The sequence below is a fragment of the Vicia villosa genome, linkage group LG3 (genome assembly GCF_029867415.1).
Source record: "Vicia villosa cultivar HV-30 ecotype Madison, WI linkage group LG3, Vvil1.0, whole genome shotgun sequence".
In the NCBI taxonomy this organism is placed as follows: Eukaryota; Viridiplantae; Streptophyta; class Magnoliopsida; order Fabales; family Fabaceae; genus Vicia; species Vicia villosa.
The window spans coordinates 27,929,815-27,949,473 of record NC_081182.1 but is presented as its reverse complement, the minus strand read 5'-3'; the positions used below and the strand labels follow the sequence as shown (position 1 = coordinate 27,949,473).

The 19,659-nt window shown below is 32.8% G+C and overlaps 1 protein-coding gene across 2 annotated transcripts; it reads left to right on the top strand.

The window, feature by feature from the left end:
• Window positions 1-6,772: 6,772 nt before the first annotated feature.
• On the top strand, window positions 6,773-12,095 carry LOC131655258 (CSC1-like protein RXW8). Of its 2 annotated transcripts, XM_058925153.1 has the most exons (12): window positions 6,773-6,989; window positions 7,121-7,485; window positions 8,405-8,551; window positions 8,717-8,780; window positions 8,883-9,092; window positions 9,538-9,717; window positions 9,991-10,289; window positions 10,439-10,715; window positions 10,841-11,119; window positions 11,236-11,469; window positions 11,553-11,730; window positions 11,826-12,095. In XM_058925153.1, exons 2-12 carry the CDS (start codon window positions 7,205-7,207, stop codon window positions 11,870-11,872), a joined length of 2,196 nt encoding a protein of 731 aa, XP_058781136.1. In that variant the 5' UTR covers window positions 6,773-6,989; window positions 7,121-7,204; the 3' UTR covers window positions 11,873-12,095. The 2 variants fall into 2 exon arrangements, with proteins under 2 accessions (XP_058781136.1, XP_058781137.1); XM_058925154.1 differs by lacking the exon at window positions 9,538-9,717.
• Window positions 12,096-19,659: the final 7,564 nt, after the last annotated feature.

Here is a 19,659-nt window from a genome sequence, read left to right as displayed (position 1 = left end):
GGCCAAGGCCAAATCCGAAGATGTCAAGACACATGCCTCAACATCGGAAGTCATCACAAAAAAGGTACAACAATCCTCTTCATAAGCCTGTGCAATGTAATCATTGCAGAAGTTTTGGTCACTCAAGAACCTCATGTTATAAATTGATTGGATATCCCAAATGTGTGTTGCCCCGTCGAGGGAAACATGATAGTTTTAACATGAAGGAAAAGAAGGCCACTTCTCGTGGAACATATGTGAAAACTATGTTTTGCAACATGAGCTATACCAAGTATGAGAGAGAATCCATGTGTATGAAGGATGAAAGGTCCATTGGAAAGGGTGATACTGATACAGTGTCAGACAACCTTTTCAAGGTCGGCATTAGAAGCTATGCAAGAAAGAAACATGAGGATCTTCAAGCTATCTATCGTGGAGTTCAAAAAGAAGAGATCTATGGTTCAACCAGGTCTAAAGGGTTAATAAACTCTACAAATTTGGTCTTCAGTAACTTTGTCAAAGAAGAGAACACCCTTAAGACAACTGCAACCCCAGTTGCAGTGAATAATGCTGAAGAGTCTTCAGCATCTGAACCTGACATCAAAGATTCAAGTGCAAATGCTGAAGTTGAGGAAACTCAGTCGGTTGTCAAAAAACCAGCTTTAGGAATGGAAGATGATAACTCTCTAGAAGAAAGGATAGAAGATCTTAGTCAAGAAGTTTTCACCAAATTAAGGAAAAATTTGTCAAACATAAGCTATGTTACAAATTATGTGGATGAAGTTGTGACTGGTGAACTCAGGGTTAATGATCTGGAAGCTGAATTTAGTCAGCACGAGAGGGTTGAGGCTTGGAATCTGACTCCAGAACATGATAAGATGCATGTCATAAGCAATCAAGACTCTGCATCCAAGGATAAGGGAAGTCTTGTTGCAGTGGATAATTCTTCTGAAGAAGCACATGATTTTGGTGAGAACCAAGGTCTGATGGCATGGGATGTAATATTGACTGAACTGCAAGTCAGTCATGTACATAGAGAGAGTGAATCAAACAACATTCTCTACCTCGAAGAAAGTCCTGGAGATCCTAAAATTGTTCAGATCCTAAAACTCCTATTTGATCGGCTCTATGATCCTTTTTATTCTGGTTTACGATTTTATAAGGGTTAAATGCCCGAGACATTTTACTTTTTATTCTTTGGGTCTTAGGTTCCTATTCCTTTCCGACTTTGTCACTTTGTGGCTAAAAAGGGGGAGTAATTTAGTAGTAGTGTTTAGTTTTTTAGTTTTGGTTTAGTTTGCTTTTGGTTGGGTTAACTCCTTAGGTGTCTAGTTTTGGGTTAGAGTTATTTTTTTCTGGGTTGGGTAGTTAGTTTTTTTAACTGCGTGTCGTGTCAAGAGGGAGAAGTCCTTGTTGTTCTCTCTTCTATGTCCTTGTGTGTCGTATTGAGAGGGAGATGTTATCTCTTTCTGATGTGTGTGTGTGTTGGTAACTTTTGAGGGGGAGCTGATCTGAAAGTTCTATATTATGCTAACCCCTACTGCTTGGTTTTTTCGCTGCTGTATTTTTGATGATAGGTTTATTGGTTGTTTTAGCCAAAATGTGCCAAATGGAAAGATTGTTGTTTCTCTAAGGTTGGCATGCATTTTGTTAAAATAAACTCAACAGGATCATGTTGAAGAAATTGTAGTTTGCAGATTTCAACATGTCGAACAAGATGTCTCAGCATGTCTGGTTTGACATCTTGGCTGCAGGACCTAATATTTCAAGTGGATCGTGTTTTAATTGCTACAGTATCTTATGTTCAACTACAGAATATTCTGGAATAATCAATTAGCTGATGTGTTATCCAATATTGATTCAAATCAAGAGATTTCCACACTTTCTATAATTGGAGATAATTTAGGAAAGTTTGGATCGAAGACCTAGTTTCTTGGAGAACAAGTAGCAGATTTTGGGCAGCCTCTTTGCTGTGTTTTTGAAGCCCAGTCTAGTCGAGATTTATCCTATAAAGAGAAAGGCTGTAACCTAGTTTTATTTGGAACCTGGGTTTGTATTTTTAGGGTTCTAGGAATCCTTATTTGGTTGTAAGTTCCGTTTTTCATTCATAAACTTGTAGGTGTTGAATGTTTTGATCTCCGAAGCTTTTAAGCAATGGGAGTATGTGTCAATTCTCATAAGCTGTGAAGTATTGAGAATTGTGTGTCTTGGAAGAATGTCTTCCGTGTTTAGTTTATTGTGCAGTTTGTCACAGGGGTTATGTGATTAAAGGGATTTGAGGAGGGCTTCATACCTAGGGGAGTCTTAGGTAAAATCATAGGAAGGGTAGTGATTAAGTGAGAAGTGTGAGCGGGGAGTTTGACTTCGAATCGATACTACCGAATATTGATTTCATCTTTGGCTTGGTAGCCCCCAGAGTAGGAAGGTTGTTTCCGAACTGGGTCAACATATCGCTGTGTTCTTTACTTTCTGCACTATTTTATCTGTTGTCATATACTTATTCATAACTGTTACAATGCTCAGATATTATGTCGTGATATCTCGTTTGACATCTTATATCTGATACCAGAATTTCATATATATTTAAATCTAAAAAAACACATGCATGGACGCACACTCTTTAATATATATATATATATATATATATATATATATATATATATATATATATATATATATATATATATATATATATATATATATATATATATATATATATATATATATATATATATATATATATATATATATATATATATAAAGGGGATACACCATTTTGGTCTGGCCCATTTTTATTCCATTATTGCCCTTTGCATAACTACTCTTTTCTATTTTAATATTTAAAATAATTTTTACTTTTAATTATAAATTATAAAACTTTAAAAATAACTACTTAAAAAAAACTGTAAATTTTACGTGGGAAGTTAACATAGAGCGGTTAAACATATAAAACAGGGGTGCAGTTACCGTGCATAGATAAAAATCTATGCACCATGCATAGATTATTATGGACCATTGGATCATTGGATCAAATTCTAGACATCAATTGTTATTACTCAATACTTAATACTCACCACTCAATACTCAATACTCAATACTGGATTAAAAACATGATCCAATGGCTTATGTAGGCTTATACATGGTGCATAAGTAAAATCTTTATGCATATTAGCCAAAGCCTATAAAACAGTATATAACCACATAATCATGTGAAGAAACAAAAATAAAAGTGGAGAAAGAAAGAAAAAAGAAGCAACAACAATTATTTCTTGGGCATTCAAAAGAATTACGTAGAGAATGTCTCTTCCAAAATTCATTATATTAGTGTTGTAACATTTTCTTTTATTTTTTCAGTGTTTGTTGTTTACATATTTCTCTCCTACTTCTTCTTATTCTTTCTATTAAATTATAGACATGAGAAAAAGAAAACCAATTGCATTTAGAGTATCAAATCCAACACTTATAGTACCATAACACTTTGTTCCTCTACAATTATGATACTATCAACACTTTGTTCCTTATGTTACTTTTTTTTAATGTGTATTATATGTTTCATTCTACTGCCTTATAAGATATGATATTTATTATTACTCTTCGCTTCAATTACCAACCAAATCATGCTTGATATATATTTTCAATTTAAAAGATGGCGATGGCACGGTTGATAATCAATTTTTCTTCCATCAATAATTTATTTTTATAAATTGGTGAAAGAATCATTGAACCATAGAAAATGGTGTTCTATTTTATATTTCATAATGACGTACCATTCATTTCTACCAAGGTAAAATATCAATTCCAGTATACCTTCTAAATATAAACAACCTATAATATTAGAAGGTGGAAAGGAAGGCAAGCATATAAAAAACAACAACCTCATAATTGTATGATGTGAAAGAAATTATTCATGTACGGTTCTGGTTCTGCAGCACAATTTCATTTGTTTTTAATACTTCACTATTTTCTTTTTGTATAATAAAACAAGTGATATCTATAACTTCTATAACTATTTATAAAAGAAACACACACTTTTGGTCTGACCTATTTTATATTCCACAATTATATCTTTCACTTAACTCTATATTTTACAACTCAAGACATTAATTTAAATAACTTCCATGTATAATAACTACTACCTGCAAGTTAAAAGATTGGAAGTTAGACAAAGAGAAAAAAAAAGAAATCTATAATTATATTTTTAATAGAGAGAGAATATTTTCGTAGAAAGAGGGTATCTTTTGTAGTAGTGAGGAGGGAGAGAGAGAGAGAGAGAGAGAGAGAGAGAGAGAGAGAGAGAGGGAATTTTTCATAGAGAGAGTGTATTTTTTATAGGAATGGGAAGAAAGAGAGAAAATATTTTTAGTAGAGAGCAAGAGATAGTATTTTTAGTATGAAGTTGGATGGAGATAAAGAGAGAGAATATTTTTAGTAGAGAGAGAGAGAGGGAGAGAGAGAGAGAGAGAGAGAGAGAGAGAGAGAGAGAGAGAGAGAGAGAGAGAGAGAGAGAGAGAGAGAGAGAGAGAGAGAGAGAGAGAGAGATGGGGAGTGAGTGAGAGTGAGAGTGAGAGGGAGAGGGTGAGAGAGAGGGATAGAGAGGTAGAGGAAGAGAGAAATGAATTAGAAATTAAGATATGTTAAAAGTGAATATTACCATCTTATTTTTATTTTTAGTAACTGTGTTCAAATAATAATATTTTTTTAAAGAAACATATGCGAAAACATAATAAAATGCATACACACATTTGTGAAATAAAAAAAGCGGACATACAATTAAGTGAGTTTAGACGAATATATCTTAGCTTAAACACATTTGATAATTACAAATAAATACATGTAATTAACTCCTCTTTAACACCTATTTATTTAGTACAATTCATCTATTTTATTTTTAATTTCTATCATAGAATTTATTTAATAAATATTTTAAATTAAAATCAACATAAAAGAAAAAAATATGTTTGTGTTTTCACGCTGTGCAGATTAAAAAAGCGGACAAACGGGCACGGGAGTGCCCGTTTGAACGCTAGTTAAAATAAGAGTTTACTCCCTCCGTTTTTTATTATAAGTCGTTTTAGACTTTTCACACAGTTTAAGAAAAATAATAATTGTTGTATGAAAATGAGAAATTATGAAGGTTTTTACAAAATTATCCTTCATTAATGACATGTGGAAGATAAATTTATATAATTGAAAGGAGAGAAAATAATAAATATTTAAGGATATAATAGGAAAAATAACATTAATTATTCATTGGAATTGTAAAGCGACTTATATTTAAATACAAATTTTTTTTCCAAAACGACTTATAATAAAAAACGGAGGGAGTAATTGCTATGCATTGAAGTTGTAAAATTTCTTTACACTGTGTATTTCAATTAAATTCTAAAATAAATCATTAATCTATTTATTATATTTAAAAATAAGTTAATATTATATAATAGATTGTATTTTAGAATGATTAGCTTTAAATTTAATATTTCTCTTTTTTAAAAATTAAATCAAACTAAAATAAATTGGTCTTCAAACTAAAATTCCAAAATTCTAAAAAATTTTTTTTTTTAATATTAATGTACTAATAACTATTTTACAATTAGCATTTGAGATGAAATATTAACAATATGTTTTAACGTTTCATAGCTAAAATTTAATACTAAATTGACATATATGGTCAATTAAATATTGTAAATTGATCTAACAAAAGAACTTTTTTTGAGTTCATATTTTTCTTAAATACCATAATATTAAAATAAATTATTAATATATTTATTTTAATTAAAAATAAAAATACTATTATTTAGAACTAATTATTATTAATATAATTAACCAAGTAATCGAGCTCGAGTGGTAAACGAGCTCCTGCTAAAGACGAAGTTCGGAGAATACCGAGTTCGAGGATTACTAGGGCCCCTTGGATTACTAGGGTCCCTTTCCCCTAAAAACCAGAGTAAAAGAATACACTAATCGATTAGTTTAGTTTCCTTGAAAGAACATCTATGTAATGAAATTTATAAGAATTTCATGTTTGACCTTCCTCTTAAAGGGCGTTATACGGTAATGGATGATACTTAAGGATTTTTTTAAAATATAATTTTGAATATTTTTGTTTATCATTTTTTAAGTGTAATAATATTATTAGCATGTTTAGACAACATACATCTATTTTAATCTTAATTTTGTTTAATTCTAGTAATTGTATCTAAATAGAATTATTTTTAGCAAGACATACTTCAAAAATTTCATAAAAAACATATACATGTTAGTCCAATAAAACATATTGAAAATAAACATTTATCATTTTAATTTTTATTATATTAATTATATTTAAATAATATTATTTTTAATGAGACGTATAATACAAACTTCATATAAAAAGCAAGCTATCCAAATAGAACACTATTCGTTTAATATAAAAAAAATTATTATATATATATATATATATTTTAACTTACTAAAACAATTTTAAAATTTATGTTTATCATCTTGATTTTAGTTCTACTAATATTATTTTTAAAATGTACTATCCTATAACAAAAATCTCATTAAAAGATATACACATATTTATTTTTCTTTCTGTAATGTGTATTAAAAAAAGGTAAACAGACGGCTAATAATAATTAATAATAATAATAATAATAATAATAATAATAATAATAATAATAATAATAATATTTTCATCTTTTAAAAAAGCTTGTGAGTTTAATACATCGGGGGTTAGCCACGTGGAGAATTGGTTACTCTTTCTATTTTTTTTGTTTTTATTGTCTGCAAAAAAAAGAAACAATGCGTTATTCATTTCATGCAATTCTAACCCCTTCATCGTTCTCTTCAATTTTACAGTTTTAACAAACAAAAAACCACAAAACTTTTAGGGTTTCAAATTCTCTCTCTTCTGCGTAAAACCTTCTCCCAATCCACATTTCATTCCCTTTCTTCCTTCAACATTTCGGTTTTCAACAACGGTTTTCCTAATTTCTCTTCGTTGACAAATTTGTTCACCCATATGCATGCAGGTACTTCTTTAATTTCCATTTTGAAGTTTTTTTTTTGTTTCCTATTTTAAATTTACGTAAGAAAAAAAATGTTATATTTGAAATTTGAATGAAATAATGGTGAAATTGATTGTGATGTTTTGTGATTTCAGGGGATGAATTTGATTTTTATTGATTGTGTTTTTGTGATTGGGTAATGAGAGGTGTCAAATTTGCTGCCAATATATTGAGCAGAGATGAACATTGCTGCTCTTTTAACTTCTGCTGGAATTAATATCGTTGTGTGTGTGGTGCTCTTTTCACTTTATTCAATCTTAAGAAAACAACCCAGCAATGTTAATGTGTATTTCGGAAGAAAACTAGCCAATCGTGGTGGTTCGAAAAACCTTGATCTTTCGTTCGAAAGATTTGTTCCGTCTCCTACATGGGTTATGAAAGCATGTGATACAACTCAAGAGGAGCTTCTTGATATTGGGGGTTTGGATGCCGTGGTTTTTAGTCGGATGCTCGTTCTCAGGTTGTTCAATCCTTCGTAAATTGAGCTTTGTTATTTATGCAGTTATTCTTGTGCAAGAATGTAAAAACTTGTGTAGATTGATGTTTAAAGATGGCAAATGTGTGGGAACTTATATTACATATAGCATACATAATGCATATTGTTGCATGCACAAGAGACTATTTTCTTATATGGTAATTTATTATTTAATAATTGAATTTGAGTTTGATTTATGCTTGGATAATTAGAAGTGACATTTTTGTCGACTGTATATGATGATTAATTGATACAGGTAAATAGGATAAGTCATAGTATTTAAAATGGGTTTTTGGTAATGCTATACTCAAGTGTGTTGTACCTTTTCAATCAACATGACAAATTTGTCCAATTTATTCAGTAGTCAATAGCGGCCAATAGTGGAGCAGAGCGGAGGCAAGCCGCTATGGGAAGAGCCTTAGTGGTGTAGAACACTATAGCGGCCGCTATCGGGTAAATAGCGGATAGAGTGTTTCCCGGCCCGTAACGGTATTTGTCCCGCTATTCTTTTCCCCTCTGAAAAACCAACGTTACCCCTAACCTTCTTTCACCAACGTTTGAGCACTTCAGCCGTTCCAAAGAATAATTGCAAGTTCTTCCCTCACCTCTCTCTCACTTCATATGTAATGATTAAATAGCGGTCATCCCGCTATACGCTATCCCGTTATCCTAGTTTTAGGGTCAGCCGCTCCGCGCCGCTATCCGGGATTGACTACTTTGTTTATTCTATTTACTTGTGTGAGGATTACATATTTTCTTTCAACACCATGTATATTACAGAAATGAAAACCAATTGTTAATTACAAATTTAATAGCATATCAAATAAAAAAACTAAGTGGAAGTGAGTTTTATAATCTATTTTGTAGTTTTACTAACTGTTGGTATTGTTATTTCCTGCTTCAGTATTCGAGTATTTTCTGTTGCTGCTATCATCTGCACAATTTTAGTGCTTCCAGTGAACTATTATGGTCATGACAGGATACGTAAAGACCTACCTTTTGAGTCACTGGAAGCCTTTACCATTGAGAATGTCCAGGAAGGATCCAGATGGTATGCACAATGTCTTTTATTTTTTATTTTGGATGGAAGTGTTCATCATGTGAGTGTAGTTCAAATAGAAAATAATGTGTAGAGGCTAAAGAAAATAATGAACAAATGATAAAACATCAAGAATGGTTTAATGGTTTCATTTTTGACAGTTTTGCTTGATGACAGGCTTTGGACTCATTGTCTTGCATTATACATCATATCGTTGACAACATGCTCACTTCTTTACTTTGTAAGGATCTAATCTTACCTAATTGGGTTACCTAACAATTTTTTTTCCACTTTGCAAATATGACTTTTATTGTTTGACAAATTAACTAAAAATAATGTTCAGGAATACAAGACCATTACTAATTTATGCCTAGTACATATCACTGGATTGCCTCCAAAACCAAGTCAGTTTACGATTCTTGTCCGAGGAATACCTTGGTCCCCCGATGATTCATACTGTGAAGCTGTGAAGAAGTTTTTCACATATTACCACCCATCAACATATTTGTCACACCAAATAGTGTACAAGTGTGGTGCTGTTGAGAAGATAAAGGTCTGCCTCTTATCTCAAAATATCATTTTTGTATATTCAAACTATATATGTAATTTTTGAAACCCTCTATGTTTTTATATCATATATTGTCATTAATATGTGTGTGTATGTAATAGATATTTGAAGGAGATTATTTGGTTTAAGTTAGATTGACTTATATGTGGTCTTATTATGAAACAATTGTTTTACTTTCTCTCTTACAAGAATATTGATTAACATTCATGTGTATTACATACATAAAATTCTTTGATATCTGCGATGTTCCCTAGCAGAGGTTTGAACATTAATTGATTTCATTAGTACACAGAATTTTTTGAAATTTTTTTTTCTCTTTGATATCTGTGATCTTTGTTCTGTAAAGCCTTATTTTAATAAAAATTTAGCAATCTTCTCCTTGCTGGTATGACGATTATTTAAACTTTTGTTTCTTTTAATCTTCCTCTAGGATGATGCGGAATATATATGTAAGATGTTGGGTGATGGTGTGGAACACAGTTGTAAGCCAAGCATGGTGCAATGTTACTTTTGTGGAGGAACCAATAGTTTTAAGATAATTGCTAATGAAACGGATAGTATACATTCGAGAACAGGCTTAACTGACGTGCATATAATAGCAAGAAAAAAGGTCTATTTTCTAGCTTAGTTGATTTATATGTGATATGATTTATGACATTATTTGCAAATATATTTCATTTTAAGATATTTGCTATTATTTGACAGTTACTTGAACCTCTTTCAATTATATCCAAATTTTAGTTATTCACTTAATTAGTCATCTTTGACATGTACCCAATTTATGCCATGTAAGCAACATAAAATTTGTTTCTATTAGAGTTATTTATAGAATACAATAGTACAGATTTAGCAATTTATGCTCATGTTTGGGTCTCTATTGCAGGAATGTGCAGCCGCCTTCGTGTTCTTTAAGACTCGGTATGCTGCTCTTATGGCTGCTCGAAATCTTCAAGCTACAAATCCTATGTTATGGGTCACAGATCAAGCTCCTGAACCACGTGATGTTTACTGGTCCAACCTTTGCATACCTTACAAGCAACTTTGGATTCGAAAGATATTTACATGGGTGGCTTCTTTCACCTTCGTGTTACTATTTCTCATTCCTGTCACATTTGCACAAGGCTTGACTCAATTAGACAAGCTTGAGAAAATGTTCCCTTTCTTAACAGATATACTTCAAAAGTAAGATGTTGCACATACAAGGTCATATATCATGTGACTCGCTCTTATGATCTATTTGAAGTTATGATTCATGTTTATTTATATCATATAGAATTTTGAAAGTTTAAAATGATATAAATATATTGTAAAGTAAACAATATTTTTTTCAGGAAATTTACGGTTCAATTGGTGACTGGTTATTTGCCAAGTGTGATTTTGGTTTTATTTTTAATTGGTGTTGGACCAATGATGATGTTACTTTCAGCAGTGGAGGGGCCAATTTCTCGTAGTAGTAGGAAGAGAAGTGCATGCTACAAAGTTTTGTATTTCACTATTTGGAATGTTTTTTTTGTCAATGTTTTTGCCGGGTCTGTTATCAGTCAACTCTCGGTGTTTACAAGTATAACAGAACTACCTGCCCAACTGGCCAAGGCAGTTCCAACGCAGGTGATATACTCATGTTCCAAGATGACAAGTGATAAATTCTTATTAAGAACAAAATAAAGAATTATTCAATCTTCTGTGGTTTTCTGTTAACTATAGTGTTGTGTCTTTTTTTTCATGGCGTACAGGCTACGTTCTTCACAACATATGTTCTATCATCAGGGTGGGCAAGTCTAGCTTTTGAGATTATACAACCGTTTCCTCTTTTCTGTAACATATTCCAAAGGCTAGTACTCTGCTCTGGGCAAGATTCATATAATGGCACCCTAACTTTTCCTTACCATACAGAAGTTCCAAGAATATTGCTATTTGGTTTTCTAGGGTTCACATGTTCTATTCTTGCACCCCTGATACTGCCATTTTTACTGTTCTACTTTTTCCTCGCGTACATTGTATACCGTAACCAGGTTAGTATTTTCACCATGTCTTTTGTTCTCCGTGAAGTTAATTATGTTCAATCTTTTACTTAGGAGCATGTCTAGTAGTTGATCATTTGACATCCATTTAATATCATCAATTGCAGATTCTCAATGTTTATATTACAAAATACGATGGTGGCGGACAATTATGGCCTATTGCCTTCAACACGACAATCTTTTCATTACTTGTGGCACAAATTATTGCACTAGGGGTGTTTGGACTAAAACAATCATCAATTGCATCTGCATTTACCATTCCGTTGTTGATTGGTACTGTTCTATTTAACCAATATTGTAGGCAACGATTTCTTCCAGTATTCAAGAACAATGCAGCACAGGTGCAGTCTCTCACCCTCACTATATCACCCTTCACTCCATTGTTTATCATTATCCTATATAAAATTAACACTTTTAGCTCTAGGTTTTTATTGACATGGATCACAGAGATGCAAATTGTAGAAGGATGGATGAGATTTATGATCAATTGCACTCAGCATACTCCCAATTCAGTACTAACTCTACTCAATCTGGATGCTTCGGTTATCCAGGGGACAGAGAACGTGCCCAGAGTCGTCCGATTCCCATTGATATGGAGAGAGGTTTGCATCTATTCAATGATGGAGATTTTACTTTTATATTTAAATTAAAAATATGACTGAAAATTTGAACATGTTTGGTTTTTATTATGTTTTAGGCAAAGAATCCATCAAACAAGATATGTCATGGGCAATTCATCGATAGCAATTTTGTAAAAATCAGTCTTAGGCGTGTAGATATTATGTGAAACATGGTGATTGCTATAACTGGAAGTTGTGCGCATGTAAATTAAGATTATCCTGATAAAAATACCTGCACAAAATATAGGAAAAAGACTCTTTCCATAATGTGTAGTTTGAGCAACATAGTGAATATATTTGTAATCATCACATTTTCTATATAATTGTATATATTCATGATCAAATAATTACATGTATAATATTTTTTCAGTTATTCATAAAAATAAAACTATTTCTTTCTACCATGATTGTTAATTATGTCTTGTAGTCTAGAAGTTCTAACTCGGCCGATAAGTGCGATATTGTTAGACTGAACACCATCACTCAGGTTTGAACTCGAGACTAAGTTGCGATAAGTGGGATATATTATAAAAACATACGCCAAATCAGATGACTAAGTTGAAACTAAATAAAGGAATCTATTTTTGGTTAAATAACTCTATTATCTACTTTGTTTATGATGTGCATGCATTTCTTTTAGAGTTAGATATGTATGATGCTGATAGTTCCCATCGCACATATGTGGTTTTTCGTTATCTTTTTTTTCCGAGACTTCAACGCACAGATGGGTCTCATTGACCTACCTCTTTTGAGTAGAAAATTTTATTGGTTTCAATCCAATGGGGGCTAGGAACACGATAGATATGATTCTTGTTGATATTCTAGTCAGCTTTGGGTCTCAAAACTCATCCTCTATATTCAGTGGCGAAGTCAGAAAAATTATAAAATCTAGGCAAAAATTAAGACTAATACGAATTATGATCAAAAGTTATAAAACCATGGTATAAGACAATGTTATTAGCTATTGAAACTTCACCTAATATAAATTATGATCTAAAGTGACTGATACGAAAAAGACAAAAAGAAAGTAGAAGCTAAAGTTAAGTTGTTAATTCATGGAAGTGATTTTGAAAAAAACAATTATTTTGAGTAGCCTTGTTCAAGTTAATTACCTGTCAACCACTAACACTAACTTGATAGAAAATTTGATAATTGATTTTGTCAAATTAAATTAAACTAGCTGTTATTGTTAATTAAACTAATTTATTAAGCCAAGTTAGAGGAGTTAAAATTGCTTAAATTAACATTTGAATGTGTATTAGTTGATAAATATTAATTAATAATAATGTACTAGTAATAAAATTATTATTCACAAACACACACTAATGGATTGCTTCCTCAGTCTACTTGGATCTCAATAACTTAAACAACATTCTTGCCACTTGGATCTCAATAACTTAAACAACATTCTTGCCTTAGTTTTAGTACCGCCCTAACTCTGCAGAAGAAACAAGAACCGACTCAAAACACCAACTGTCCAGCTTCAATAGCTATCTCTCTAGCACTCCCAAAATCACTACAAACAATAGAAAGTATTCCAAGAGCATTCTCACTACACTCTTTATTATCAATTTATCATAAGCAAAAACATTAACATAAAATCTCCTCATTAACCTAAAATAAATATTGAAACAAAAACTCAAAAAGAAATTGAGAATAAAAAAATGACAAAAGAGAACAGAGCAAGAGAAAGAGATGAAACAAAGGAAGAAAGAAGTTGAGAATCAAAAGCAATTGTACCAGAATTTTTCGCACTTTTTTCGTTTGATCTTCGCTCTTTGTGTGTATTGGCGGCAAAGACGGTGTTACAGTGGTGTTGCTCGAGATGTTGCCGGCGGAGGGAGTAAGAGAAAGAAACGGAGGGAGTAAGCGCTGATCGCCTCGGGATGTCGCCGACGAAGAGAGTAAGAGAAAGAGATGGAGGGAGTAAGTAAGCGATGATGTCTTTCTTTCTGCAAGCTGAAACCCTTTTCCTCTTTTTTTTTTTTCTTTTAAACATATGGGCTAAAAAAACTATTGGGCCCGAGCCTGGGCAAGTGCCCACCCTGGCCGGGCCCAAGCGTCGCCCCTGTCTATATTTGAGAGCATATTTTTTCACATTTTAAAACGTTTCGGATATGCATATCCAGAATGACCTTTTTTACTATGATTTATGATTTAATAGTTGGAATAAAACATCAGAGTTTTTTTTTTTTTTGCATGTGCATATCCGAAATCACATAAAGGGATATTTCAGATATGCACATGCGAATTTTGCTCTGAATCAGTCATTTTTATAATACACTTCATCATTATATTGATACAATCGGAGAAACAGAATAATTAAATTTGATATCTTTTATCCGATAAAATGATTTGGAAATAACTACGTAAAATAAAATAAAAAATGGTACAACTGTTGTTCTGAAAGTGCAAAACTTACAATTATTACAACACGAAATAAAAGTCATAAAACATAGGGTACTGCTACTACTGAGTATGTCTAATCCCAATCCCCTGCGACCTTCTCTTCCTCCTATAGGCCAAATCTTTTATCCGATAAAATGATTTGGAAATAACAAATACGTAAAATAAAAAAAATACGGTACAACTGTTGTTCTGAAAGTGCAAAACGTACAAATATTACAACACAAAATAAAAGTCATAAGACATAGGGTACTGCTACTATTGAGTATGCCTAATCCTAATCCTCTGCGACCTCCTCTTCCTCCTATAGGCCGCCACACTGGACGCCTCAACGACCATCCTCTCAACTATGGAAACAGCCTTTGCACCGCCTTGCTGAATGATCCCTCTGTCCAATTTCTCTTGCCCAATCAACTGTATTCGCTGACATATCTGCAGGAGATCAATGGTATGGTCATCCTCGGCCTGCTGATTCTCCAATAGCTCCTCATGCGTTGGCCTAGGTGGACGTCCTGGAGCATCGGGTGTCATGATAGGATGTGACACTTTAAAAAACCACGTCACATATCCATTAACAAAGTGCCAGCTTTGGGATGCCCGCATACCTCGATAATTCTTTGGCAGTAAATGATGCTCCCAATCCTGAAAGATATCAGCGAGAGCTCAACGGGTAAAGGTGTCGAGAACAACCTTAAAGGGAGACTAGATATCAGCTACACGCGTCCAAACTGTCTGATGCACCGTTCTAGCAGATACCTAACCATGGTGTTAGTCCCACATGCTAACCAACCAGAATATAAAGAGATGCGGTCAAAGGGGACAACATGCTAGTAATCATAGAAGGGCGTCCAATTTATCTCATCGTGAGCAGTACGATCAAGGTATACCCGATATGGCGCCACTTTATGATTCCCCCTTTGGAAGACATATCGTGCAGCCCTAGGCATGTCATTAGATCATGATCGTAGCCATGAATGCGGTGGAAGTAAGAGATGATGAAACTATGAAACCCAAATAGCAAAATATGATTGTACAAGTTAATAAATAACTGATTAAATGTCATATAATTGAAAAGAAAAGTACCGTGAGGAGTGTGCAAGAGACAGTAAACTGTCTGGTCCTCCAGTTGCATGCTTCATTCAGCTTCTGATATAGGTATACCATAATGGTGGCCCCCTAGCTTCACTCATGAGTTGTACTCAAATCCATAAAATACCGGAGGTATGTCACGTCCACGTAGGTTGCACTTTTGTCCACAAAGAGGAACATGACAACCAAGAACATGAACCAACACCACAAATCACAACCGCAGTGGTACTCAATAAAAACCGCATCATCCTCGGCCCCAGCTGCCACCGCCAAGTGGTGCCCATAAAGCTCTTTTAGGGTGTAGAACCTGACATGCGCACCATTCGTTGTTCTAAACTCATAATCAGCCATATATGGGTCCATAGCCAGATAATCCACTTCCACTATATGGCCTCAACTTTCTCTATCGGGAATGGACCAGTAACCTCCCTCTGATAGGTAGGTGGAGTAGATAAGCCACATCATGAAGGTGATCTTCAACTCCCCAACACGAAAGCGGAAGACAACGTCTCCTTGTGCCACCTTTTGGAACCCCCCCCCGCACGTCGTGGCTTATGGTAACATATCTGGTACAACATAATCCGCCAAGTCCGGATCCAACAACAACATCTTTAAACCACTCAGCCTGCAGTTTAAAGAGGTAGAAGATTTTTCGCGAATAGTTCACGGATTTTATGGGCATCCGTTCCTGTCCCAAAAAAATAACAATGTCAGAATAAACCGTTTAAATCCATCCCAAACATTTGTAAGTAAACCGTTTAAATTAAAAAGTGCAATAAGAAAACAACCCTGTCATCTCAAATATGTCGAGCGACATGGTCATGATAGTATATCAAGAGGGACGTGTCAGAAGACCCTCCTGGGTAGCTGATTTCTCCCCTCCAGTGCATCATGTACATCCTCCTGAGCAACATCGTCATTCTCAGGGCCAACCTCCTCCTCTCGAGTAACCTCTTGAGAGGAAGACGCCCGAGACAGGTGACTCCTTGATGCAGATGAGGATCCTGCAGGCGCTTCCTCCATGCGGACTCGACCCCGTCCCCGAGTCATTCCTTGCTGTGCGAATCTCTCCCGCCGAGCTGAGGTTGTCTGGGTTGGCCTCCCTTCTCTTAGTCGATCGGTCGGTGTCTAGTTATCAGCCATTTTCCTGAAAAAATGTGACTAGTTAATAAGAGGTAATGTAAGGGAATTATTTAACATCCATTTAATGAAACATATTTGAAAATTAAAAAAAATCAAATCAGGGAATATTTCGCAAGTGCATATCCAAAACTGGTTAGAGAGTATTTCAGATATGTACTTGCGAAATAACCTGCGAACAACCATTTTTTCAAAGCTTTCACTTCTTGCCCTAATTCATCCAAAATTCAATTTTTAACATCCAAACACTAACATTGAACTACAATAACATCAACCTACACATTGTCCTAGATTGTAACAAGCCTAATAACAACTTTAAGGATGAGGTTTGAGTATATAACACTTACACAATTTTTTGAGCTTTAAGTTGAAGATGAAATAAATGTGAATGCTTCTATGGAACTTTTGATGCTTGAGAATCTTCAATGGAGCCTTCCAACTTTAATGTAGTGTTAGGAAAAATTGAGTTTTTGTGATTTGGGATGTATTTAGTGTTTGAAGAGAATGGAAAGAGTGGGAATGTATGTTTGCGCTCTCTGAATAAGTCAAATTACTTCGGATATGCATATGCAAAGTCCCATTTTTTTTAAAAAAAATGTGACTTCACATATGCTTATCCGAAGTCACTCGATTTTTCCAAAAAAATGGTGACTTAGTATATGCATATGCGAAGTCACCTTTTTTTATAGAAAAAAGAGGACTTTGCATATGCATATCTGAAATGTAGGGATATTTTGGGGTTTTCACCAGAGGTCCCTAAAAAGATGTATGGGTGCATAAAGAAATTCTCATTAAATAATCACTAGATTATCCATGGGAACATGTCTGAGGTGGTCAAAAGTCAAAACCAGTTGGATCAATGTTATATCCGTTAGATGGAAGACCTTTGTCTTTAAAGAGAAACTTCAATCTCTAAAGGGTATTATTAAGGTATGGAGTACATAAGTTTTTGGTATCTTGGACCCTCAAGATTAATGCTCTTAAAGAGGATATTATTTCTTAAGGAGGATATCAAATCCACCATCTAACCTCTCTTTCTCGTAGTTTTTCCTCGTACTCTGATATTAGAGTTGTTCATGGTACTTCTATTAGAAAATCGAATTGAACTGAACTATTATATAAGGTTATTCAAATTGAACCGAACTGTTTTAATTTTTCTAGAACTGAATTGAACCAAAAGTTTTGGTTTGGTATAATGGTTTGGAATTTTGAACCGTACCAAACTATTAGAAGACAATATTTTCTAAACCAAACCATTTGTCAAAAAACCAAACTGTTATACTTGATTTTGAATTTATTTTTAATTAAAAAACCTCTTTAAATTTATTTTTAGCATGTTTTAATAAACTTTTATAATATATTGTTTCACATAATCGTTTTTAATAAAAAATCTATTTATATTAGTTTTTTCGAATTTTTTATTTTCGGAAAAAGTGTTGTTGTTTAGATATTCGAAAAGAATCGACTTTTGTTATTTGCGAAAAAAATTGACTTTTTATTTTTGGAAAAAACTGAATTTTTTATTTTCGAAAAAAATGGACTTTTCTTATTTTAGGAAAAAAAGTAGTTGTTTTTGAAAAATTCGACTTTTTCTATTTTTGCCAAAAATCGACATTTTTATTTTCAAAAAAAATAAATTTTATTTTTTTTCAAAAAAATCGGTATCAACACATAAATACCGTAAGAGTTAACCTGAGCCAACACTCTGTATATGTCTTGTTGGTCTTTGTTTTCAAAAATGATTTTGTGAGGATTGGGAGTTCTAGAGATCCCTCTCTTTTGTGGTCTTGATGATTCTATCTGCTTGCCTTCATCACTTCCCTTTGGAGCCATTACGAGAACTTGAAAAAATTGAAAATTTTCGAATTTGGTTTTTGGGCGGTAAATTTTTGTTTGGGATGACTTTTAGTGATGCTTTTGAGGTGTGGATTTTAGTTTTGGGGTTTGGATGATGGTAAAGTTAAAATTTTTACTTTTGTAACAATAGAGATTTTTGTGGTTTGGTGGAGAGAAGATTGGAGAAGATGAGTGATGAGAGAGATAGTGTTGGTTGAGAAATGAATGGATTTTTTTAATTATTAGGCATTTAGAGCGGTTTTATTCATGTGAGTGGAGGTATGAAGGTGGGTGAGACCCATTAGAAGATGAAACATTTGAATTTTTTTGAAAAGGTAGTGGGGCGAGGTCTGCTACGGGCACCTATAGTAGGTCACAAGTTTTTGTATGGCCTAATTTTAGGCTTAAGCACATGGGGTGCTACGGCTTGTAGCAGCTGCTACTAGAACCTGTAGTAGCCTATTGGTTTTTGATCAATAAGTCAAACAGTATGTTAACAAAGTAGTATGCAAGGTAGGTAGAATAAATCCACACACACCTTATTTCACATTTCTAACTCGTTTCTTTAAAAATATTTAAATGACATCAATACGCAATACTAAATTACACAATATCATAATACTTTCACTTTCTTTCAATCAATTCATACGAAATTTAACTTAATATAAAACAAAATCATTTTAATTATCTTAACTCTATAAAATTTATTTCATCATCTTTTCCTATAAATTTATTTAGTAACAACATCATTAAACGATATAACAAATTTCAACGCATTGATAACAAAAATAAAAACTCTTTTAAAGATAACAAAAGTTAATAAAAAATTTAATAACGAATTTTTAAAAAAGTTAATAAAACAAAATTCATAACAAAAACAACATACATCATAAAAAACAACATCACATTTTGTGACGGACAACAAAGAAATGAATTATGCAGAAAATCATGTTTATTGATAGATAATAAAAAAATAAAAAAATAGACTAACGGTCAGACACCCCTATGTATCTAAATCGATTCGTAAATTCGTAAGCGACAAAAAACATTAAATATAAGAATAATTTAAATAAGATAATAATAAGAAAAGTACTCAATAAATCTCAAACACACATATGATCCAAAATAATAATAATAATAATAATAATAATAATAATAATAATAATAAGATTCATCTTAAAAGACCTAATATCGAAAAACTTATCTACTCATTAATAAATTAACAAATACCAAGAGTTGATAAGTCTACATCATCAATATATATATATATATATATATATATATATATATATATATATATATATATATATATATATATATATATGGAAGAATTTTTATCCATTGACTCCAATATGCTCCAAAATCTCTCTTTGAATGTCCATAGTCGTCACTTTTTCTCTAAAATCATAACCTTAAAAAAGTAGCCAAAATTGCCTTTAA